General features: G+C 36.6%; 1 protein-coding gene across 1 annotated transcript in view; it reads left to right on the top strand.

Moving 5' to 3' along the window:
- Window positions 1-25467, top strand: part of BMP5 (bone morphogenetic protein 5) — a 115532-nt gene that overhangs the window by 37192 nt on the left and 52873 nt on the right. The window contains exon 2 of the mRNA XM_004615792.2: window positions 12742-12934. Within this exon, the coding sequence (XP_004615849.1) occupies window positions 12742-12934 (193 nt within the window). The remainder of the gene's footprint in view (window positions 1-12741; window positions 12935-25467) is intronic.

The following is a 25467-nucleotide window of genomic DNA, read 5'->3' on the forward strand; positions in this document are numbered from 1 at the left end:
TGACTTGGATCTCAGAAGACTTATTGTTCTTTCCAGGTGTGCATCTTGAGAGAGTTGCAGCATTTATGTAGTTTGAACCCCAAACCAGATACTGCTCTGTGCTTAGCTGAACATTGCTCCAAGTTTTGTGGTTGACCTGAAATCCCAGTACAAAGGAGACACCCAGGAGTGTGAAACCAGATCAACCCAAAGCTGAGAGTCCTCAGATGAATGCCCTGTGACCTCAGACTGCTGAGGATCCCTGAACTCTAATTTCATTGTGGTCTCAGTCAGTAAATGTGGGAAGAGTGTGTGATTTCCTTATTGTTTTTGGCACCTGTTGCATCTTTATTACATCTAGCACATGTTTTGAAGTTGGTTGCCAATTCTACAAAATGTCTTTGAATACAATATATGAATTCATCCAACTCACAGTTTTGATAATGTGCAAGAAGAAATGTTAAGCAAATCATACAGGATCTGATGAAATGAACATACAGATCAGAAAAATGAGCGCCCACATTTAAAGATGATGTTGGAAAACATGCTAAATAAAAATTATGCATTAAAAAAATTAAGTGCCTAACACAAACATTTTGAAGGAAAAACTGTTTTTGACATTTTAGGGAAAAGATTATAAATATGTTATCACTGATTTAATTAAACCATATATACATAAGAGAATAAAATTATAATGTTTTATGCAATATAGACAAGTTAATGGAGATACATGAATTTCTATATTCATCAATTAATTCTATATTATCATTATACTCTGCAACACACAATTCATTCTATACATTAATTTAATACAGTTCTATTAAGTAACTAGAAAATAGGGGAAGCAATGTTAATAACTTTCTCATTACCTTTTCTCCTTCCCCAAGGGTAGTATATCTGAGCATCATAGATTTTCTATTAGCTTATTTTGGGGCTACACCTGGTGGTGCATGGGAGTTTCTCCTGACTCTGCACTCTGGAATCACTTCCGGTAGTGCTCAGGGACCATGCGAAGTGTTGGAGTCAATTCTGGGTGGACCGTAGACAAGGCAAGCACACCACCTGCTGTTCTGTTTCTCTGGCCCCTCGCTTATATTTTTACAAGCAGTATAGCTAGTGTGAAACTAGAAATATATATATGTACACATACATATATAATTCTCATATTCATATATATACATATATAATTCTCATCACACACATGCACACACACAACATTATGGTTCTAAGCTTTCATATTTTTCTTCCTTTCAAACAACGGAGTATAGACCATCGAGAGAGAATTGGGGTTTGAACACTTGCCTTACAATTTGGCCAACCAGGGTTTGACCCGCAATACCACATACAGTCTGCTGAGCATCAGGAGTGATCCCTGAGCACAAAGCCAGGATGAGCCTTGAGCACTGGTTGGCATTGCATGGGTGTTACAACCCCCCCCCCCCACACACACAAAGCATTCACGCAGATAAATTTTCACGCAGCTAAATTCTCACTTCATTGCACTTAAGATCTGAAGGAAGGTTGTTTGTTGTATGGGGATTACTGTAATCACCTTCAGCTGGTTAAAAATGCCCTTTTACTGATAATACTGAAGAATTCATGAGGTCATTCAGTGAAATCTGGTGAGATTAGAAGTATTGACCTCTAGCAGCTAGGCAATATATAAAACCCAAAGATTTTTCCATTAAAGAAACATGAGAACTAAGTATTTATCAAAAGTATCAGTGTGTCTTTACATTGACCTCCTTCTAATAAACACAAACTTTTCTCAAATGTTTGTATATAGTGTGATTGAAATCCATGATGTATGGACATATTATAAACAAATTCACTCATTAATATTCTTGTATACAAAATGAAATACAATCTTTTGTATTCTAAACTAATTTTGAATTTTAATATTAATATCCAACCCATTAAAGCTGAATGGTTTATAAAACCACAAATCATGATTTCTTATATAAGATGCCTTCAATGAAAGCCAAAGTAAAGTAGTTTATACACTTCAAAATGCATAACTGTTACCATGGATAAAGTTTTAGATTGTTTAAAGAGGCATCATTTCAGAACCAGTAAATTTGATTTGAATGAAAGCAATATGTGTCAAAATGTGTGCTGCTATATATATCTAAACTATATAGATACCTCTCGAAGGTTTAAAAAATATGATTTGTCTTATGTACTCTGTTGTAGAAATCCAGTTTGAAGTTTTTGTAACTGCACTATAAAACAGCAAAAGAATTAATATAACTTATTAATAAACCCATATTTCAAGTAAAGAGATTGGCATTTTGATCATCAAGATGTCTGTGTTTTAGGTCAGATAGTTTAATACAATAAAATCTTTAGTTATAATTTGCTTTATTAAAAATTGTTATTTGGATCATTTGTAGAAATACATAAATACTAATCACAACCAAAAAACCCCACATGAATATTTTTTGATGTCTCTTACTCGTGGGTAAATATAAAATGATGTGATAACTATAATGCAAGAGAAATGATTAATACTTTTGCTTCCTGACAACTTGTTTTGTTGCAACTTTATACTAAGAAGCTTTCTGTTAAATATAACTTAGTTTTTACAGCACCCTGTTGAGTGGTCCTAATAGTTATCTGCCTCCATTTTAAAGTTGGGTAAATAAAAAAGGCATATTGAATTAGTTTTTGTAGTCTTTATATCCCAAATTAATTTTATTTTTTTCCCAAATTTATTATATTTATTTATGCAACTGTCATTGACTTGAATGTTTTGCGTCTTATAGTATATGTATGATAAAATAGGATGCTAAATAAAAATATATCTCCCCAGTAAGGCCCCGCTATGCCACAATTTTGTGCATGTTATTAATTAACAACCATCTGATAATGGTGGCATGATCTTGAAATGCTAGCGGAGGGGTCAGAGTTAGTATTTGGCAAGAGTCAGGGGTTGAAGCCCAACTTGTGTTTAGGGTTTATTCTCAGACCTGCTAAGGGACCACTTCTGGCTTTACACAGGGAACCAGATGCAGTGTTGGGGATCAAACCAAGATACGTACGTTAACCTCTATACCATCTTTCTAGTCCCGGAATAACTTTATTAATATCACATTTAATTAATGAGTTAGGGAATTTAGATTCAAATCCAGTTCTAGCCACTTCAAATTCCTACGTTTGACTGTGACATGTTATCAAAATAAAGTTACAGAAAAAGTGCTGTGGTTTCCCAGCACAAGGAATTCATTTGAATAGAAATTTTCAGAGTAGACTTGTGGCATTAAAATTAGGAACCTTGGGCCAGAGTGATAGTACAGTGGGTAGGATGTTTGCTTTGCATGTGGCCGACCTGGGTTCAATCCTCGGCATCCCATATGGTCCCCCAAGCACTGCCAGAAGTAATTCCTGAGTGCAGAGCCAGGAGTAACCCCTGAGCATCTCTGGGTGTGACCCAAAACGCCAAAATAAATAAATAAATAAATAAAAAATTAGGAATCTTGACAATGGAGAAAGTGTTTTAAAGAAAAGGGCAAGCAAAACCATCAAGTCAGGAAATGTTTATGGTTATCAAGCAATCATGAATTCTGTCAGAAAGATAGTACAGGGGTGGGGTGCACGCCTTGCATGTGGCCGACCCCAGTTTGATCTCACGCAGCCTCAGAGAGGCCCCCAAGCCCAGTGAGGAGTGAACCCTAAGCATGGGTGAAACACCCCAACTCACTCCTGCCTCACACAAAAAAAAAGAAAAGAAATTTGAATTCATCCAACTTTCTTTCAAATCAATGTATTGATAATGCACTCTTCTAGGTGAGGTGAAATTGATTAAAAAATCCCTGTCCTCAATTATTAGAAATATTATAATAATCGCAGAACTTATTTAAGAGTTGGTATATATTTACTACTTTTCATATTCTGTTTTTGAATCTCAAACCCCATACCTTCCAATCAACTCTATATTAGTCACTATTTTCTTTATTTGTCACTATTCTTGCTGTAAGATTTCACATCTCTTTTTAGTTCCATGAATGCTTTTCTCTGATTAGAGATAGTTTTTCAAGACCAAGCTCAAAATAATCTCACCAATTCTCTTGTACAATGTTTTGTTCCTTTATTATTCTGCCTCATGACATACATCCTCCCAAAACCTTATCACAGTTGTATTCTTCTTATATATAGGGCTCCATCCAGAAACACTATGAGAAGTCCTCAGTCGTCATTCTTGGCTACGTTAAATGCCACCAAACACAAACTGGCCATTTGATGCCAGGGATAAACTTTGGGCCTCTAGTAGTTCATGTTTTCCACCCTTTTGAGCTAGATTTCTTGCTCCACAATGATATCTTATATATATATATATATATATTTATATCTGTTCTTCTCATGCTTGGCCCCTGTATTTGCTCATATCACCTTAGAAATTATAGTTAAGTCTAGAGCTGTTATGATAGATATTCGGGGAAGTTATAAACTTAGAAGTTGAAGAGAAGCAATTTTTAGGATAATTAAGGTAAGTATATGTGGAAAGTTAGAAAGAGAAAAAGCATTCTTCTGATCATTTGGAGATTGAATATATCTATCTTTGCTTCTTTATGACTTGATACTCTTTATTCTCTCACTTTCTTGACAAAACGTTTTAAAATACAAAGTGTTGGTGGGAAATAGGGCTCAAAGAGAAAGCACATGCCTTGCATGTATTAGGAATTGGGCTTGATCCCTGGCCCTTCAATAAATAAAATAAAATATGGAATTATGATATTAACTTTGCTTCCTAAGAGTACTTAGTTTCAGAGAAAAATCCTGTCTTTTGAATGTTTACCCAAATTTAATAAGTTGTTCCTAGTACCCTTTTCTTGTGGCATTTTTATGGTATCCATTCTACTGTGTATGTTCAAACAAATCAATAACTTGTTTATTTAATGTTCTCAGTGTTCTGTGGTTTAGGGTATTGACAAGAGTATCACTGTATCACTGTCATCCCATTGCTCATTTGCTCGAGCGGGCACCAGTAAGGTCTCCATTGTGAGACTTGTTGTTACTGTTTTTGGCATATCGAATATGCCACAGGTAGCTTGCCAGGCTCTGCCGTGAGGGTGAGATACTCTCGGTAGTTTGCCAGGCTCTTGGAGAGGGACAGAGGAATCGAACCCGGTCGGTCATGTGCAAGGCAAACGCTCTACCCGCTGTGCTATCGCTCCAGCCCATTGACAAGAGTAGAGAGAAAAATTGTACATATGTGGGGAGAGAATCTGGGAATGTATAAAGGATATTGAGAACATGGCTGAAATATTAGGGTTGGCTTTGGGAAGGAAGATGAAAACATCATCTAAATTTGCCTCAGTCGGCTGTGTGCAAGGCAAATGCCCTACCCACTGTGTTATCGCTTTAGCCTGCTTGATATATGTATAGCCAATATTATCTCAATATCCTAAACAGTTAACCGCAGAAGGCTGAGTGCTGGGCATATCCAATCTAAATATAATATGTAGCAAAGAGACCCCCAAAGTCTCTTTAGATAACTGTAATTCTTTGTGTCTCTAGATTGTTTATAGTTTAAAGCAAATTAACAGTTAATAGTTACATCTTCAGATTTTAAAATGATATGCATGAAATTTAAATTGATTCAGAAAATAAAATGTCTGGATTATTGAAATTATCAAATCATTCAAATTATTAAATTAAATTAATGAATTAATAAATTATTAAATTGAAGTCTCATTGAGACTTTATTTTGTAGAAAACAGTATTTATAAAGCATTTAGAAGTACAAGTAAGTTTATCTTAACTATGAAAACTTTGAAAGTCAGTTGAAATTATTCTTTGAAACAAACCATTTAGGAGACAATTTTCTGTTCTTTAAGTCACACATTGCTTTTTGCTAAAAGGCTCTTAGAGTTTCTGAAACGTGAAATTTACCATTCTCACTGAAATGGCTATACACTTCAGAAATGTACTTTTGCATTCACTGGCCAATGAATAGGCCTCTATAGGACCAAGTTTATGTTTCTCAATGGGTTGCTAAGTAAAAGATGTCTTAAGCAATGCTAGATCTTAGTAATCACATATCTTTGCCTTTTCCCTCTTTTACTTAAAAATGCATCATAGATAAGTTATAATTCTATGAGTAATCTCTTAATGACTTTTTGCACTCAGCAATAAACTATGATCTGTATTCTTTCAGCAGCTGGCCAGGCTCTTGGGAGAGAGCTATCTTTGTCTTGCAGCTACTGATTCTATTTGTGTCTTCCAAGTTACAGCCCTTGTGTGGGAGATTAAGACTGATTGCCTATGAATACATCTCCTTATGAGGCAGATAAATCACTAAATAGATAACTACAATCTTCTGTTAATTAAATCTGCTCTTCAGGTATTGGAGACATGAAAAATATTTGGTCAGAACATTTCTATTCAAGTCTATAGATGATAAAGTTAGAGAGTTACTGGTTTAGAAAAAAGACAACAATCAGTCATTAACTTCTGTCACATTGTGTCTCAACAATGAAAAGTTTTGGTGTCAGTATTTAAACGCAAGAAATTTAATCTTTGCTGAGGTTTAGAAATTCAGAGCATTCAGGATGCAGTTTGGTGATTATACAAAGCCAGTCCTGGGTTGTCTTTTCCCACTACCAGTTCATTAATCACGCTGAGAATCTTTCTTCATATTTTACTCCTCATATGCTATGATGTTGCTTCTTTTTAAACCAAAATAAAATAATACATCCATTGGTTCTGTCTCTATAGGTAAATTTTTTAGCTGCTCTAATTGACCATACTAATGAATAATTAGTAGAAAACATTTAAAATACACACAAACCTGTTTCCTAAAGGTAGAAATATATTCACTGCCTTTTTTTTTACTATTGTGCTTTGAGTGATAAAATGCATATGTCTTCTTGCACATGGCTGACTGGGCTTCAATCCCTGCATCCCATATGGTCATTCCTTATCAGGAATGACCCTGAGCTCAAAGCCAAGAATTACCCCTGAGCCCTACTGGATATGGTCCCCCAAAACAAACAAACCAAAAAATGAAATAAATAAGCAACTTTGAGCCAAAAAGATATTACAAGGGTAGGTACTTGCCTTGCACACAATTGACCCTAGTTTGATCCCCAGTACCACCTATGGTCCTCTGAGCATTTTCAGGAATGATCGCTGAACACAGAGTCAGGAGTCAGCCCTGAACACAGCTGGCTCTCCCAACTTTAAAAATACAAAATTGAGCAACTATTTTTTAACAGCTGCATAGTATTCCATGTGTAGATGTACCAAAGTTACTTTAATCAGTCATCTGTTCTCGGGCACTTTGGTTTTTTCCAGATTCTGGCTATTGTTAATAGTGCTGCAATGAACATACAAGTGCAGATGTCATTTATACTGTATTTTTTTTGCATTTTTGGGATATATTCCCAGAAGTGGTATTGCTGGGTCATATGGAAGCTCGATTTCTAGTTTTTGAAGGAATGCTATATTGTTTTCCAAAAAGGATAGACCAGTTGGCATTCCCACCAACAGTGAAGGAACGTCCCTTTCTCCCCGCATCCACGCCAGCACTGGTTGTTTTTGTTCTTTTGGCTGTGTGTCAGTCTCTGTGGTGTAGTGTGAGATGATATTTCATTATTGTTTTGATCTCCCTGATGATTAGCAATGTAGAACACTTTTTCATGTGACTTTTGGCCATTTGTATTTTTTTTTTTAATTTCTTTTTTGCTTTTTGGGTCACACCCAGCAATGTACAGGGGTTACTCCTGGCTCTGCACTCAGTAATCCTGGTAGTGCTCAGAGGACCATTTGGGATGCTGGGAATTGAACCTGGATTGGTTCGTGCAAGGCAAACACCCTACCCACTGTGCTAAGGCTCCAGCCCCCTGTATTTTTTTTTTTTTTGAGGAGGCTTATGTTCATTTCTTTCCTCCACTTTTTGAGGGAGTGACAGTTGCCTTCTAAACATGAGCCCCAAGGGTCTAATAGGGCTGATTGAGTATGGCAAGGCTGCTTCTGGAGGCCCCCACTGCCCTGTATTTGACCGGTACTTCACTGCAGGGGCCAAGCATTGAGGAGTGGGCCTTGTTGCCTGCATATCAGTAGGTGTGGACCCTTGATACTGCTCTTTAGTCTTCCCAACCCTTAAGCTTAATGCATATAAAATCTTTGTTAACAGTATTTTTTCTCTATTTTGGTGACGTTGCTTTGTCATGGTTCTGGTGGAGAAAGGTTGGGGAGTGGAGGGATGCAGCTGGTGACCTATAATTATTTTAGAATATGTTTACAGCAAAATGATGACCCTTGGATACTAACACAGTTATACTATTTAGTTTATGAACAAATTGCATTCTTATTCTAGATGAAAAATGAAATCACTATTAACTAAATGAACAAAAGCATTTCCTGTAATAAAGATTGGAACTAGTGAATTCTAGAAATATGAAGAGTCTAGAAATATGACCTCTATAGAGTAGGAACATCCTAGAGCAAATTAGAAGTGCTGAGGGCCAGGACTGTCACTCAGTCATAGAACACTGTGAGACCATGAGTTTGAGCTTTAGAACTGGGGGCAGGCTGCGGGATGTGGGGGGACCGAAAGAAGTTTAATGTCCTGAGAAATAATTATGTAAAATAAAAGTGTACTTGAGAACATGGATCTAGGGTTATGTTGAGAACTTGGAAATTAGTCTCATCCATAGGATGAAATCTTTTCTCTCCCAATTATAAATTGTGGGCACTTAGGCAAGCTATAAAAATTTATGGACACAAGCAAAGTTGTGCAAATGAAATGGAATGCATGCCAGAGCAGTGAGAGTTAAGTCAACTTTGTGCCTCAATGAAACTGCAGTGGTTTGATGCTGAATGGAGAAAAATGCATTTTGACCCGTTTATAGAATTTTCAATCAACCAGTATTTATTAGAGAACTTCACTGGAGTAGACATATTGTGTTGGGTGATAACTGGCACTCCAAACCCCTTATTTTGTTCTGTAATTTTTTGTGTATTGCTGAGAAACATTGCTTAAATATACCAACCGTGAATGAGTCTGTAAGTGCAGAATGGAAGTCAGCATGTAGGTGGATAGATATTGAACACAGATTTCAAATGAGCATTAGAAGACAGACATCCATAGCACCTGTCAGCACCCAATTTCTTATCCTTAAGTCAGGGATATTAATATTTGACAACCCCCCAATATTACTCTTTGAGGTAACTTGAAATTACCTGGTGAATATTTGTTAGAATCATTAGTAGGAGTCTGAGTCTACATAAAACCAGGTTGTATTCCATTACTCACTCCAACATCATCTATACAATTTGCTAGTGCAATTATGGCTCAGAGCATGAGGATATAAAAATCTGAGTCACTTGACAAATTTGTCAAGCAACTTTATTCTGTGTGGTATATTTCATGTAAAAATTTATTAAACTCTTTGAATCTTTGTCCCACCTGGGATTAGGTTTAAAAGCCTGGATTAGAAAACTGAAAGTTTATATTAACAGCTGAAATACAAGATTCCCACTTTATTACTTTGACATCTCTTGGGGGAATCCCAGAGCAGTAGAAGACTTTATATATCATAAGAATTCAATACTCATCTTCATGTGCAGGTGCTTCCTTGAGATTGGATCCTAACAAACCCAGGTCTCAACCTTTAATTCTCAGACCATATTTATTTGTTCTACATTACAAATGCAAAATTGATTCTTAATAAAAATGCAATAATGATTATTAAAACATAGACTTGCATTTTGAGTTTCAGTATAGAGAAAATATACCTATGAGTGTCTAGTTGGTGCATGTATTAAAAATTATGGAGCTCCTCAGGTGAGGTCTGTGTTCGTGCAACCTTATCAAACGCACGATCATTTTTGGAGTAACGCAATTAATGCTCATGCGAAGTGGAATGGTGATTTCAAATCACTTCCATCAGTTTGTTCCCATCTTCTGCCAACTGAGGTTGAAGCCATTTTCAGAAGTTTTAAAATTTTGAACTTATAAACTAACATTTAATTATTTATTAAAAATAAAGTGGAATAAGTTTATACTCAGAAGCAGCATATCCTGTCATTTAGGAACTATAGTTTGGTGGCAGCAAATGCCTGGGTTCATATTCTTTGCCAAAGCGTTTATTCTCTATGCCTGACTTTTCCTTTGAAATGTGAATAGGGGCCAGAGAGATAGTACAGTGAGGAGGGCTCTTGACCTGTGTGCGGGTGGCCCAGATTCAACCCCCAGATTCAGTTTTGGTCTCTCAGCAGCACCAGGAGTGATCCCTGAGAACAGAGTCAGAAGTAAGCCCTGAGCACAGTGACAAAAACAAAAACAGACAAAAAGGTGAATAGTTGAGACTACCTCAGAGTTTGCCATGAAATATTATGTTAATTGCAATAAGATGCTAGACCAATGCTTGTAATATAGCTCCATTTAAGCAGTGCTTAGTAATGTCACCACTTCATTTAAATTTGTATCAGAGAAAAAGAAACAAGAATAGAATGAATTAAATTTAATTTTTTAGAGACCAGAGCAATAACAGAGCAGGTAGGACATTTCCCTTTACATGGTCACCCGGGTTTGATCCCTGGTACCCCAGATGGTCTTTGAGCCCAGCCAAGAGTAATCCCTGAACTCAGAGCTAGGGGTAAGCCTTGAACAGAGCTGGGTATAGACTGAAACCCAAAGTAAATAAATAATAAACTGTTTTCGTAAAGAAAATTTGTGCCTGCTTTTCCTCTTTTACATGATCAGATATTCCGTGTGTAAGTAATTTTTAGCAATAAATTTCCTCTTTCATATGGCCTCATCATAATGGCCAAGCACAGATGGACAGGCATGAATAGCATTCTGTGCCAAATTATATTACACAGCAGAAGTTCAGATCAAGAGGAGTTTGAATTTTGGTTCAAAATGGATCCTAAAATTGGGGTTATTGTTATTTATATAAGTTGATGAGTGATCTCTGGGCATGGACCTAAGGACCGAGATAATGATATTTTAAGAAAATCAAAATCCAGGAATCACGTGAGGCGGCAGATCAGGAGCCTGCCAGCCCTGTTTCTGCCAGGTCCACAGGAGAAAACCATATATAGGTGTAGCTTATGTTTTTCTCGCCACTGACTTAAGTGTGTGAGGTGAAGACAAAGATGAGTTGACTCATCTGAGAAAATAAGCCAGGGCTTATTCTGGAGAATAAAGACAAAGATTTGTGGGTTCCATTGCCAGAAACTTCTTCTCATACTGGAAACCCATCCACAATTAGTCACAGAGGCCCAGTGGCCTTGGCCCCCTCGGTCAGCCATAGATGTCAGTGACCCCTTCTCTTCTCCTTAATCTTAGCCTTTCCTCTAGTATCCACTAAACTCCACATATTGAAAGTAGTGTTGATGTAATTTCAATTGAGATGTGTTTGAATCCGTCAAATTTTTGAATGTGTTAATCTAGTTGCACAGTATATATATTTCTTACCTTCTTGCAACAAAATTATAGCGACGGTGTATTAGAAACATGTTAAAAACATTATTTTAGGCAATAATCACACGTGTGCTTCATAATCTTGCACGTGTGCTTTGCTATTTTGCTGTTTTGTGATTTTTGTCCCATTTCATCCTAGGTAACTGGCATTTGAGAAACAAATCTCTGCTAAGAAATTTTATTCTATCTAATGATACTGTATTTGTAAATGTTTGAGTAAGTAATGTTTAAAGAGAATTCTGGGTAGACTTAGATGGCTTCAGGTAGGGCACTCGGGGCTTGTTCCTAGGTTTCCTATCTTCGGGATGGAGAGCACCAGCGACCCAGCGACCACCCCTCCAAGTGACTCTTGGCCAAGGGGAAGATGGTTCAATGCAAGAGCCCATGGAGGTAGCGCTGGTGCATGCCCAGGTGCCAGAAACATGCTGGCCAAGCAAGAGCTCTACTCACGCTGGGGACCGTGCGGTGCTTGAGGGTCGAATGGGGGTCACTGTACTCCAGGCGTTATGCCTCAGTCCTGCACTATCTCTCTGGCCACCTGATAACACACCATAACATGCTTGACACTGTCCTAAATTTTGTGCATTCTTTAATATTTCCAAGAGGAAAGTTCTCTGATTTCATTTGGTAGGAAGGTTGCTAAAGGAGACAGGTAAGTTGTCCTTTTAGTTCTTAGTAAGAACAGACACAGGTCTCGAGAGGCTTTATCCTCTCAAAGAGGTTATACTAAACAACCAAAAAAGTTACTAAAATACTTTTTTAAAGCAAAATCTCATTTACTGAAAGGGGAAAAATCTTGGGACACAGGCATTTTAGAAGTAATAATTCTTATGAAAATGAATGTGTTTTATTTGCTTGACCTCCAGAATGCCATAAACAGTCCTTATGTGCCCGCAGTTCCTTAGTTCTTCTTGCTTTTTTGTCTCTTGGCTGTGCTAAATCTCACCACTAAATTCATTTGGAACTCTAGAGGTTTCTCTAATGTATTCCTAATTCCTGTATGAGCCCTTCTGTGTCCTGGTACTTGGTACATGCTAGCAATCACTTTACAACCTTCACTTTAGAAGACTTATTTAGAGAGCCTTTCCAGTTAGGCTCCGGGAATTTGTCTAGAACCACAGAGGTTATATTGCTTTTGAACTAAAGGTTGTCAGTTTGTGGAATTTCCTTCAACTGGAAACACACATGAGTCTGTGGTTTAGCATTTTCCCTGTTTTATAATAGATTACTTGTTTGTTTTCATTTTGAAAGCTGAGGAATTTATCATTAATTTCCATATTGTATAAAGAACTAACCTTTATTTCCCTTCCTTTCCTTTGTTTTTCCAGTTGAAAGAGACAAGGATTTTTCTCACCAGCGGAGGCATTACAAAGAATTCAGGTTTGATCTTACTCAAATTCCTCATGGAGAAGCAGTAACAGCAGCGGAATTTCGGATATACAAAGACCGGAGCAACAATCGATTTGAAAATGAAACAATTAAGATTAGCATATATCAGATCATCAAGGAATATGCGAATAGGTATCAACTTTATATGTAAATTATTATCATGACAAACATTAAATTATGATAATATACATGACTTAATCCAGGTACTATATTAAGTCATGTTTTCTTTGAGAGGAATCACATTACAAGGTTGTTAAAAAAAGAAAAGGAAAAAGTAATTGCTTTGAAAAGGGCCTTTAGAAACTCCCCAGCTTTCCATATTCCTGTGCTAAGGTTCAGAGGAAACAGTCTCTGTTTTCCCAAGTGTACCTTTCAAGATTATTGTCTCATATTATCAATGTGGAATTATTCAATTTATTATGAATATATGAAATTTCTTTCTTATCACTATTTATTATTATTTGGTTTGGGGGCCACACCCAGCACTGCTCAGGGCTTACTCTTAACTTTGTACTCAGGAATCACTCCTGGTGCAGCTCAAGAAACTGTATAGGATGCTGACAATGTAACTCAAGGCTGGCTTCATACAAGACAAGTGTCCTACCCTGCCCACTATTGCTCTGGTCCTGAATTTCTAATTATGGTGATTTAAATCACTGTGTTTTTAAGTTACAGAAGAGAGATCACATTACTTTTCCTGACTACACATAACTAGTGTATGTGTTTTGATATTTTGAGATAAGATTATATTTGCATTGGTTTGATCACCTGTATATGTCTTTAACATAATAATTTAGGCAGAGGATATAGCTTAGCTATAGACTGCATGTTTCAATATATAATATGACTTCTCCATGTAAGAGCATAAGACAGAAAGCATGAAATCTTAGTTAGTAACTACTGCAAATGAGTCGTCAGGCAGGAAAGTAATAATGGAATCTCAGTGGCATTTTCTGACCTTTAATTTAGTGCAGTGCAGAAAGTTCTTGGGAAATACCTTTCACAGGTGATTATTCACATTTTGCTGAAAAGTTCTTAACATTTAAAAACTCTTATTGAAATATTTTATTGAGATAGAGTCCATTTCATGCTAACTTCCATTCATTAGGTCTCATAGAAACGGTGTCCTTCTTCCAGATGCAGATCCTTAAAGATAGCCATCATGTTCCTTCGATCATATTCCTCCTACCACAAACCTCTTCTCTTCTTGGTGAATATTTCTACTTCCTGTTTAGATTTTTTTCTTAGGCTTCTAGTGTGCCAGAGTGTTGTTCTGTTTTATTTTATGGCTGTTCTACAGAATTCTATTTATTTCCAATGAGGTAAGAAAAATTTTTTTAAAAGCTTCTGGTGTCAAATGCATTTAAATGTCTTCTTGTTAGAGCATCTTCTAGGAAATCTATAATGCATATCAGAATATCAAAGTCTTGGAAAAGTTTAATTACACGATTAATTTTATTTTACCTAGTCCTCCTTAAAATTACTGGCTATAGGGGGCTGGAGCGATAGCACATCGGGTAGGGCGTTTGCCTTGCACGCGGCCGACCCGGGTTCGATTCCCAGCATCCCATATGGTCCCCTGAGCAGCGCCAGGGGTAATTCCTGAGTGCAGAGCCAGGAGTAACCCCTGTGCATTGCCGGGTGTGACCTAAAAAGCAAAAAAAAAATTACTGGCTATAAAATATTTCTTTGAAAGCATATACTTAATATTCTAAAAAACGCTGTTTCAGAGGATGCATTTTAATAAATATTATCTATGAACATTGTTATTTTAAGAGTAATAGCCTTAAGACAAAAAGATCTCTCTTCCTTTTTTAGCTCAGCTCTGATATCTGTCTGTAGGGAAGTGTTTTGTTTTGTTTTTAAATCTCAATACACTAGTTTTATTTTTTTAATATACATTTTTCCTTCTGAGATTAACCGGGCAAGCTACATTTTTATACTAAACAATAATGCTGTCTTTTAACATTGACTGATGAATATTATTATATTAAAATAACATAATAAATCTATTTGGGATACATAATGAATATTTTGTTTATGATTATATTTTTATATATTATCTAATCTGATAGCCACCCAGTTTTTGATGATGTCATGTAGTCATAAAAGAAAAAAGACCTATTATGTCATCTTACTCATACTTACTTATCCAAGTGAGACTTCAAACTCATTAAATTATGTATTTTATTCCTACCATCTCTCACCTCCACCATTTATCCTCACTCAGATTTTAATGTGTGCAATATAAAGGGGTGTTCTGATATTTATCCAAAGCTCTATTTTTCTTGGTAGAAAAAAATAATGCTCTGCATCATTTCACTTATTTAATCTTTTCATATTGGTTTGACAGCCTTAAATTCTGTATAGAAGGCACTGCTCATCAGTCACACCTCATATATCGGCATTATTGGGAAATGAGATTTCCACATGATTGAATTTTCCAGATAATTCAGCAGAGTTTGGCACGCTGTGCTGGGCGCCTACCAGTGGCAAATCGCAGGGAACTGAAGGCCCAGTAAATAGGATCTCAAAAGCTCAGAGACTCAAAGCGGGCCTCACACAGACTTTAATAACTATAAAACAATGTGCTAAGCGCCATGATGTAAGTGTGCACCAAGTGTTGTGGAAATACAAATGAAGGGAAAATTAATTCTTCCTGTAGGTGGTACTTTGGGAGATGCCACCGAGAGGAATTCTTCCTGGACATGAGCCTCTCAAGGGGATGAGGAATTTCTAGAGTGAGGAAGAAGCAAAGAGAAAGAGAGAGGTGTGTCCTCAAAAAATATTCCTACGCGTTAAAATGTTTCAATGTAGCAAGAACTAAATAAGACCAATAAAAGTGATCGACGCCAGTCCTGCTACTAGGAAGGCAGTTGGCACACGGCTAGTTAATGGGCACTCACTTTGTGTCTGGCGCTGTGCTAAGTGCTTTACTTGAATTAATTTTTTTCATAAATGCAAGTATTGATATATTCCCCCAAGAAAATGTGTTATGTATAATTCAACCTTTTCCTAAGGTTCTGCTATGAATATAAATTTTTGTACTCCATTGTAAAAACATTTTAAGCTAGTCTGCTCGATGTCATTAACCACCTACACGACTTGGATCTATTTAGTTAAGCTGTCATCATTCCAGTTCACAGTCAGCTCTGTGTTTACATCATCTCCCACCTCCTGCTTCTTTAAGATTTGTGATTTTTCTGTGCATATAATTCAGAACGCCCTGACAATTTCCACTCAGGAGGATTTCATGGTCTCTGGAGAGCCGTGGAGGGAGCAGGCCCCTCAGCTGGCGGATGCTGTTCTAAGGGTAGAGGGCAGGTCGCAGCACAGCTGGTCTTTCTTCAGCATGCAGGCAACAGCAATGGGATTCTCAGAAATGACAATCTGTCCTCAAGAGATGCTTAGTTAAAGGGTGGCTATTGTTTCGGTGTTGCCACCTGGGGAGGCTTCGGGTGAGGTACCAACATGCTGTGGGTAGGAATTCCCGGAGGAATGCAGCTAGATTGACTGCAAAACCGCCAGGGCAGGAGAGCCCTAGCTCGAGATAGTGAGTGATCTGGCCAAAAGGTAAAGCTAAAGCTTGAGTTATCCTTCTTCAGTTGAAAATTAGAAATCTAAAAGTGGGCATAATTTATGTCATGGAAGTAGTTTTTCTTTTGAGTTTTTTGTATTTTGGATCGAAAATGTTGTAGTACAGAAGAACTTAAAAATGTCATGGATACCTTTGCACATTCACTCTGGTGCCTTTGAAAGCGATGGGACTATGTTAATAATTTTACTTTTGCTTTTGATTTGGAACAAGTGGTCCTCTAATGTATATATTCTACTCAATAGCATGTGTATAGATTTCTCTGCAGGAGAAAAATAGCTAAAGATACCCAGTAGACATTAATTGTATCTTGAAATAAAACAAAAGTTCTGCAGGAAAAAAAAAGTGATTGAATTTTCATAGTGAGAATTCAGTTTGTTTTTCCATGTTTATTATGTTTACATTTAATTTTATTTAGTACTACTGTTTTACTAGTCTGCATTTGTAAAGGTAAAAATCAAAATATAGTATTAAATCAGACATTCTGAAAATTGATGTGCTGTGAGGTTTATAGAATTTTATTATTTCTGTTTTTTTGCTTTTGGGTCACACCTGGCTTTGCTCGGGGATTTCTCCTCGCTCATGCACTAAGGAATTACCTCTGGTGGTGCTTGGGGGACCATATGGGATGTCAGGGATCGACCCTGGGCAGGCCAGTGCAAGGCAAACTCCCTCCCGGCTGTACTATGGCTCCAGCCTCTATTATTTCATATTTGCCTTAGGAAAAATAATTGGAAATTGGAAATTAGGACTATTTAATTCTAGTATGTTAAACTAACAGTTTTGATGAAATTTTTAGATTATAAACCACATAGAATATGATTTGTTGTCTGTGTTCCATCTTAGAGCTTCACATAAGTTTTCTTAAATGATATGGTGTATTCCTGTCAAATACCCAGAGAAAGATATTATCTTCATGGGTACCTATTACTACATTTAGTTGTTTTATTGAAATAAAACAAAAATTCTGCGGGAAAAAAAGTGATTGAATTTTCATAGTGGGATTAATTATTTGATAATAAATAAATAATATATTTGAGGTCCTATTCTAAGACAAAAGGAGATGAATGGTGAGAGAAGAGATTCAATAGTGATAATAAAATTAGGATTATAAGGCTTATGTATTATGATTATGGGGCAATATTGCAAGCCTTTGCCTGAAATTTATCTGCATAATGCAAGCAATTTCCCATAGCTTTTCTTGGCAAGATTTTTGTGCTTCTGATTAGATAACAGAGTCATCACTTGGTTAGCTATTTATTTGTTTCTCCCCCCCCATATTAGTGTATGTGTATTGTTCATATACATGCAATTGAAATAATAATAACCTAAGATAAAATTCTCAGATTACCTATCATTACTGGATTTTAAAATGATTTTACTTACTCTTGTTAAGTTTTCAAGTTAATTATTTTTAAGTGAATTATACATACAATCAGCACTACCAAGATTAAATAAAATAAAAATATTTCTCTACCAGGATTATAGGTATAGTTTGTCAGTAAGCTTTTATAGAAATTAAGTACATTTTGTTTTATTTGTGCTTAATATACTTGATATTCAAAATTGCCCGCCATTAATGTATTTTGATAAGAAAACACAAGTGTGGTAATTATATTTGTGTATCATTTTATCCCTGTGATAAATTAATGAAACATATCATATTATTATTCTTTATTTTGGCAGATATTATTTTAATGTTCATTTAAAGAACAAACAGAATCTCGAAAGAGGGCAGAATGATTCTTTTCTAATACTAAGCATAGTCTACCTTTAACAAATTATTATTGAAATTAAAGTAGATATCAATTCTATTCATTATAATTCTTAGGTTTAAGTGTAGACTTGCAGTGATGCTCATCAGAGGATCCATGAGTTTTATACTTTCTGCTCAAGTAATAGGATCCTAAAGTTTGTTGATAATACTTAGAAGCAGGTAAGAGCATTTAGTTGCTACAATATTTATTTGGGCAAAGCAGTTTTGCCAAATAAAGTCTGTGGCAAACTGGATTTATTTTTGCTGGTTTTGCCTAAATAAATAAAACTTGATCAAGAAAATTTCAGCAAGAGACAAATGGATGTCCCATCTAAGAACTAATTCAGTGCACATTAATTTACCAAGTTGCACTTCTAAATAAGTGATTTAATTTATAAAGAAGTCTTGCATATGAAATCCATGCATAGAGACCGAGCATGAGCATATTTTGGAAGATCTGTATTTACTATGTGTGTTATTATTACTATTATTATTATTATTATTGATTTTTGGGTCACACCCGACAATGCTCAGGGGTTACTCCTGGCTCATGCACTCAGGAATTACTCTTGGTGGTGCTCGGGGGACTATGTGGGATGCCGGTGATTGAATTTGGGTCATCCGAGTGCAAGGCAAATGTCCTCCTCGATGTACTATCACTTTGTCCCCTGTGCATTTTTTCTTATGTTGAAACTACGAGTTTTATTTTCTAAGTATGGATTTACATATGTCCTGTAAATAGCTTCTTTTTAAATTGCCTTAACTAAAAAGCAAAACAAACAAAAAGAAAGCACTCCATTTAATTTTGTTCTGACTGCCAAACTTATATTCTATTTCTCTTCTCTATCTTGTCTGAAACTGTTTTCAAAACCTTCACTTTCTTATATATTTTTTCACCCCCCTCAACAATTGCAATCTGATTCTTCTATTTCACTCGACCTATCATCTGCCAATAGCCTCCTCACTACCAGCCCTTATGGATGAGATTTTATTCTTCTTATTTTTAATCAGTATTTTATATAGCTGACAACCTCCTATTAAATATGTAAAATATCAGAAATTGAGGACAGTATTAGTTTTATCAATCTTCTATAACAGATGACCCAAATCTGGGAGACTCAGGCAATATATAAATTTATTATCTTTCAGTTTCATAGACTAGATGCTAAAAACAAATAAAAACAAAAAACCCAGAAGCCCTCAACCACACCCAAACAAAATCAAGGGGTTTCTAGGATTATATTCCTTCCCAAATCTCTAGGCGGAGGATTTGTCTTCCTTATTTCATTCTGAGTATGGTATCCACTAGTATTCCTTGCCTGGGAGCAACCCTGGAATCATTTCCAGGGTCTACATCTGACTTTATGGTGCATCTTCCCTTAGGTCTTGCTCAATGTTTCTTAAAAGTCTGTTGGGTGGGAGTTTGCTCCAGTGACATTATTTAACTGTATGGCTTGCTAACTGCAAAGACCTCATTTCCAAATCAGACCACATGCCCATGTTACTATGTGCATCAGAACCATGGGGAGTCATAAAGGGATAACTAACATTTATTTGACTTTTTCTAATTTGGGACCTGCCTAAACTGGTATGTAGTGCTCTGGTGAATCTAAGCTTTGCAGCACGGATGTCTAGGAAGGAAGAATGCAGATGGAGAAGGAAAGAATGAGAAGTAGATAAGGATTTGTACTACAACTGCCAGAAGGAGTTCAACCCACATCCTCACCCAGAGCTTCTCCCTTCAATCATGGTGATCTGCAGGGGAAAGAGTTGAGATCCTTGAGAGCTAGAGCCAACAATTAAGCGCCCACAGTTTGGAGCTTTCCAGCCTTCCAGGCATGAATGACCCCCGCCTCGCTTCTATTCCTGCAAAAGTTTCTTTTATGGCTAACACAGAACCCTACAAGGAAGAGAATTCTGAGATATTTATTTATAGTTTATGTTGACAGAGCAAAAAGTTACAGTAGTCCAACATTTTCTGCTTGGCACCTATCTTTTTCCCCAAAGTTGCTCATGATTGAGTTTCAGTCATACAATGGTCCAACACCCGTCCCTTCACTAGTGCACATTTACTAGCACCAGTGTCCCCAGTTTCCCTCCTGCCCCACCAGGGCAGGGTCTCTCTTTCTCTCTCATGCTTTCTCTCTCTCTCTCTCTCTCTCACACACACACACACACACACACACACACACACACTGTCTCTGTCTCTCTGTCTTTGTCTCTTGCTCACACTCTCTCACTTTTCCTCTCCTCTCTCTCGCTCTCTCTCTGGCACTATTCCTTTTTTTTTGTCTTGGAGAGGACCACACACTACTATACTCTGAGCTTACCCCCAACTCTACATTCAGACGTGGCTTCTGGCAAGGCGTGGGAGACCATCTGAGAATTGAGTCTGTGTCAGCCGCATGTAAACAAGTGCCCTACACCTTGAAACTGTTCTTACTTTCCAGTGTTATCTATATTCTTGGATATTGTTCATTTCTTTTCTAGACGAATTATATTTACTAATTGCAATGCTATAACTCTAATACTGATATAAGTGACTGGCTACTTTCAGAGCTGCATATACTGGATAGTTGGCAGATGGGGAAAGGGTATAAAGGAATTATTAAATATGTATCACGATCACAACCACGAAATCCCGTTAATTATCAATTTCTCGAGCAGGCTCAGTAATCTATCCATTTGTCCATTCCCTGAGATCTTAGAAGTCTCTCTCAACTCGGGCCTTCCCAATGATGTCACACTGGAGTCTCTTTCAGGGTCAGGGGAATGGGATCCAGCTTGTTACTGGATTTAGCATATGAATACACCATGGGAAGCTTGCAAGGCTGTCCCATGTGGGCAGGAAACTCTCAGAAGCTTGCCAATTTCTCCCACAGGGGGAAGTAGGCTACAAGATATTGTGTGGCCGCAAAGCAGCGGGCTTCTGGGAGCTGGCGTTTAAGTATCTGGATGTTGGCCGTTGATGGGATTACACACACCTGGGTTCCTCTGCCAGTACCTTCATGCGTGAGGCCCGGAACGTGTGGAGAGGGGCCTCGAGCATGGCTGTAGCTGGGTTCCGGTGGTCTTTGGCTGCCGGGAGCTCTGCTCGAGGTGGGGAGGGAAGCTGGAGCCCATCCCCTCCAAGGGGCCCCGGGGAAGACAGCCAGGCATGTGGGCAAGAGACTCTCTGTAATAAAATATATTAACATTAGTAAAGGAACATTAATATATATAGTATAGGAACACAGTTTTCTTAAACATGGTATGAATTGTGGATTTCAAAAGCCTGAGCCTATTCTACACTAATTTTTTTTTTCTTTTTGAGTCACACCCAGTGATGCAAAAGGGTTACTCCTGACTCTGAACTCAGGAATCACTCCTGGCGGTGCTCAGGGGACCATATGGGATGCTGAGATTCGAACCCGGGTTGGCCGCGTGCAATGCAAACGCCCTACCCGCTGTGCTATTGCTCCAGCCCCAATCTACACCAAATTTTCTTTTAAACTAGTAGCTTGATCAAAAGCAATACTGTGTGGAATTCCATGACAAAATTCATAATCTGAGTGCTTATTCCACTGAGTAGAAGGTATTTCCTCTCTATGATATAGTTGACCAAACATAAGATAACAATGTAAATCTCTCTGACGAGAGATCCTGTGAGTATTTATTGCACGGAGTTGATCTGATGCAATTAGAGAATGTGAACAGTCTATATAAGTCTATTGCTCTGTATTTGATGCTGGAGTTAAGGTCTTCAGACCAGACAGGAAGGAAAGATGCATATGAACTGGGTGAAACAAGAAAAGTGGAAAACCTATTCAAATAATCTTAGATCTCGGAGGACAAATTGAACCCCCTCCCTATGCTTCAATTACGTTGACACAGATGATTCCCTAACTACCTTATCCTTGCTCACCTACATGCCCTCATGCCTACCCCTCTGAGTGTGGAGAAACTCTTTTAAGAGATTAACTAGAACCTAAAGAAGCTCTAGGCCTAGCTGCTTCCCACACCAATAAGGTGTTTTATCTTGACAGGGCATCCAAACATAAGGTCTTCTTACAAATATAAATATGGCCATTGTTTCCCTTCCACTTTTTAAATCTCACCTAATTTTTTTTTGTAGTCAGCTGTAATTCAGGACTGTACACCATAGTTCTAGGTCACTTAAACTAATACATAAAGCCATCATAGTAAGTCTATAAATGTTAAATTGAAACAATAAACGAATGGATAGACTCATGGATGAATTAATGTAATGATGAAGTTCTGAAGTTCCATTTCCTTTCTGTGCATTTTGTCTTAAGATGGTGGCTGTCATCAATATTTTAGTACTGCAATGCAAAATAAATGATTTTTCAACAGTTTTGAAGTACAAATCAGAACCAAACAATGAACAACCATAATATAAAAAACTTTTTGAAAATAAAATTGGAAACAAGGATTTTGGTTCTTTAATTGACTGACCATGAGAAATAGTTTTAGTTCTCTTTTACTTTTTCTTATTAAATCAAGTTTAAAAAGTTAAAAAAATTAAAGAGTAAATTAAATTAAAAATAAAAATTTGGCTCATTAATTTACATTTCACTTCTAGTAATCCATGATTTAGTTTGGTAGCATTCAATAACAGAACCCTGAGTTGGCTGAGATCTCACTTATATCATATCCTTGGTCATAGCATGCATATTTATGCACTGTAAATGCCTACTTATAAGGAGAGCACAATATTGATATGATCATATAAGATGGTGCAACTTTTACCAGGTCAAAAATCAAAACAATGATCAGAGCGATAGTATAGGGACTAAGGTGGTAGCTTTGCATGTGTCACTCAGGTTTTATCCCCAGCAACTGGATATGGTCTCCCAAGCATTGCCAGGAGTGATTCAAGTATCGAGCTAGGATAAGCCCTGAGCACTTTCCATATGGCTCAATAAATAAACTAACAAAAAAAATAAGGAGCAAATCAAATGTTAATATATGTTAGGTTTTTTTTAGATATAGACCTATAGTCAGTGCAATAAAATAGTAAGAAGTATGATAGTTTATTGATGTTATTAATTATAGTAACTAAAATTATTGATAAAATATAAAATACAATCTTACTCCTTGTTTCTCAAGTATATGTGTGAAAATTTTCCTTGAATTTCTAAAATCGTAGTTGCTTACCTGTGTTTAGTCTTTTTAGATGTACAATCATTACAAACACAATGTGACACCTGACTGTATCTGTATAGTGATTTGCAATGGGGCTGAGCCATATCTGGCAGCGCTCAGAGGCTATTACTGGTCTGTGCTCAGCAATATCTTCTGGAGGTGTTGGGGGACCATGGGGTACAAAGGATTTGGATCAGGGTCGGCAGGATGCAAGGCAACTCTTCTTCCTGAACTCTCTCCAGACCTTGTTTATTGATTTTTTTTAAAAAGAGTGATATAAAGAGATGTCAGTAATTGAATCTTGAGACCATACTTCTTCTGGAAATAAATACAAAATTTCTTTTTTTGTTTTTTTGAATTTTATTGAATCACCGTGAGATAGTTACAAGCTTTCATGTTTGGGTTACAATCACACAATGATCAAACACCCATCCCTCCACCAGTGCACATTCCCCACCATCGATATGCCTGGTATACCTCCCCTTTCCCACCCTCCCCCTTTCTTGACTCCATTCCTTCTCGTTCTCCTTTCTATATTATATTCTTTTCTATTCGTCACCTCTTCCTCTTTTTACCATTTATTGTAATCAGTTTTATTGGTCAACTTTAAGCATCAGACTGAGGTCTACTGAAGGCAATGCACACATCATAACAATTTTTCAAGTTTCATGGATTACAACTCAGAGTCAACTATTGGCAGAACATTAAATATTCAACTATAATTAGCCTCTCCTGTAGACAGGCAATCAGATTGCATTGTATTAGTTCTTTACACAGTCTTTTAAGGCAGGAAGCATCACACTATTTTTTATATGTATATGGCAACAAGGATACAGAAACTATTTTATTCAACTCTGTCTGATCCCCAAACTCTGTTTTTTTTTTGCGATTTACTAATATTTATGTAAAGGTGAAAATTCAAGTTTTGCAGCTACATCATTATAGTCTTAAATGTATATAATCTCTTCTTTCAGGTATACTGTATGAATGAGTTTAATTCAAATTTTGACTTCTATTGCTTAGTTCTTGGTAAAATAATTATCATTTTAGCAGTTTAAGACTCCCTAGGCACATATGTAAAATTTTCCTTTCTCAGTAAAATAAAAAGCACTCCAGTATAACATTTTTTAATAAGGCCACTAATTTCCAATGAGTTATCTGATAATGATTAAAGTAAGAGCTATTCAAATATATTTATGTTTAATTATAAACATATCTGCAAAAAATGGATTTTTACCTTTGGGTAGCTATACTTAATACATATATTTAATATCCAATAAGTGTCTGCATGTTGAAAATTTTTTGTATTTAATATTTAACAATTCATGATGGCTTTGTTTAGTTGTTTAAGAAATTATTGTTTAGATCTATAGCAGAGTGAAAATATTCAAATTCTGCATAAAAAGAAAGCCAATCAATTAAATATAAATGCTCCCACAAATATAAATTTACTTTCATTAGTTTTTGAAAATATTAAATGTTAACATTACGTTAATAAAACAGATTATTCACATTAAGCATTATTCTTACTTTTTAAAAATATTCTAAGACTTGAGATTGAATTATGTTCTGTCATCTCTCCCACAGTTCATCAGTGTAAGTTCTAATTTCTAGCGCAGCTTAATGTTTCTGAAATAAATGTTGGGTCTTCTATTGACAATAAGTCAATATAAGATCATTGAGTGATTCTTAATCTAGTGTGACTACAGTCCTTAAAAAGGAGGGGAGTTTGGGCACAGAAACACACACAGAGGAGAGTGATGCAAAGACAGAGGGATAAGCTGGGGAGTGACTAAGGAAAGGTCCTTTCCTCACAGCCTTCACAGGAAACAACCGAGGGGACACCTTTGATTTTGGACTTGGTGCCTCCCAAACTATGAAATAATAAATTTCTGTTTTTAAGTGATTCAGCCAGTGTCGCTTTATTATATATACCAAAGGGCATTAATAGAATACCTTGTTGAACTATTTGCCTCCATATTCCATGTACACAAATTTGATTTCCTTTCTAACAATGCAGACTTTATTTATTTATTTATTTTATTCAATCACCGTGAGCTACAATTACAAAACTTTCATGTTTGAATTTCAGTCATACAATGATCGAACACCCATCTCTCCACCAGTGCACATTTTCCACCACCAATGTCCCCAGAATCCCTCCCCCCA

This window comes from Sorex araneus, chromosome X (genome assembly GCF_027595985.1).
Source record: "Sorex araneus isolate mSorAra2 chromosome X, mSorAra2.pri, whole genome shotgun sequence".
Taxonomy (NCBI): domain Eukaryota; kingdom Metazoa; phylum Chordata; class Mammalia; order Eulipotyphla; family Soricidae; genus Sorex; species Sorex araneus.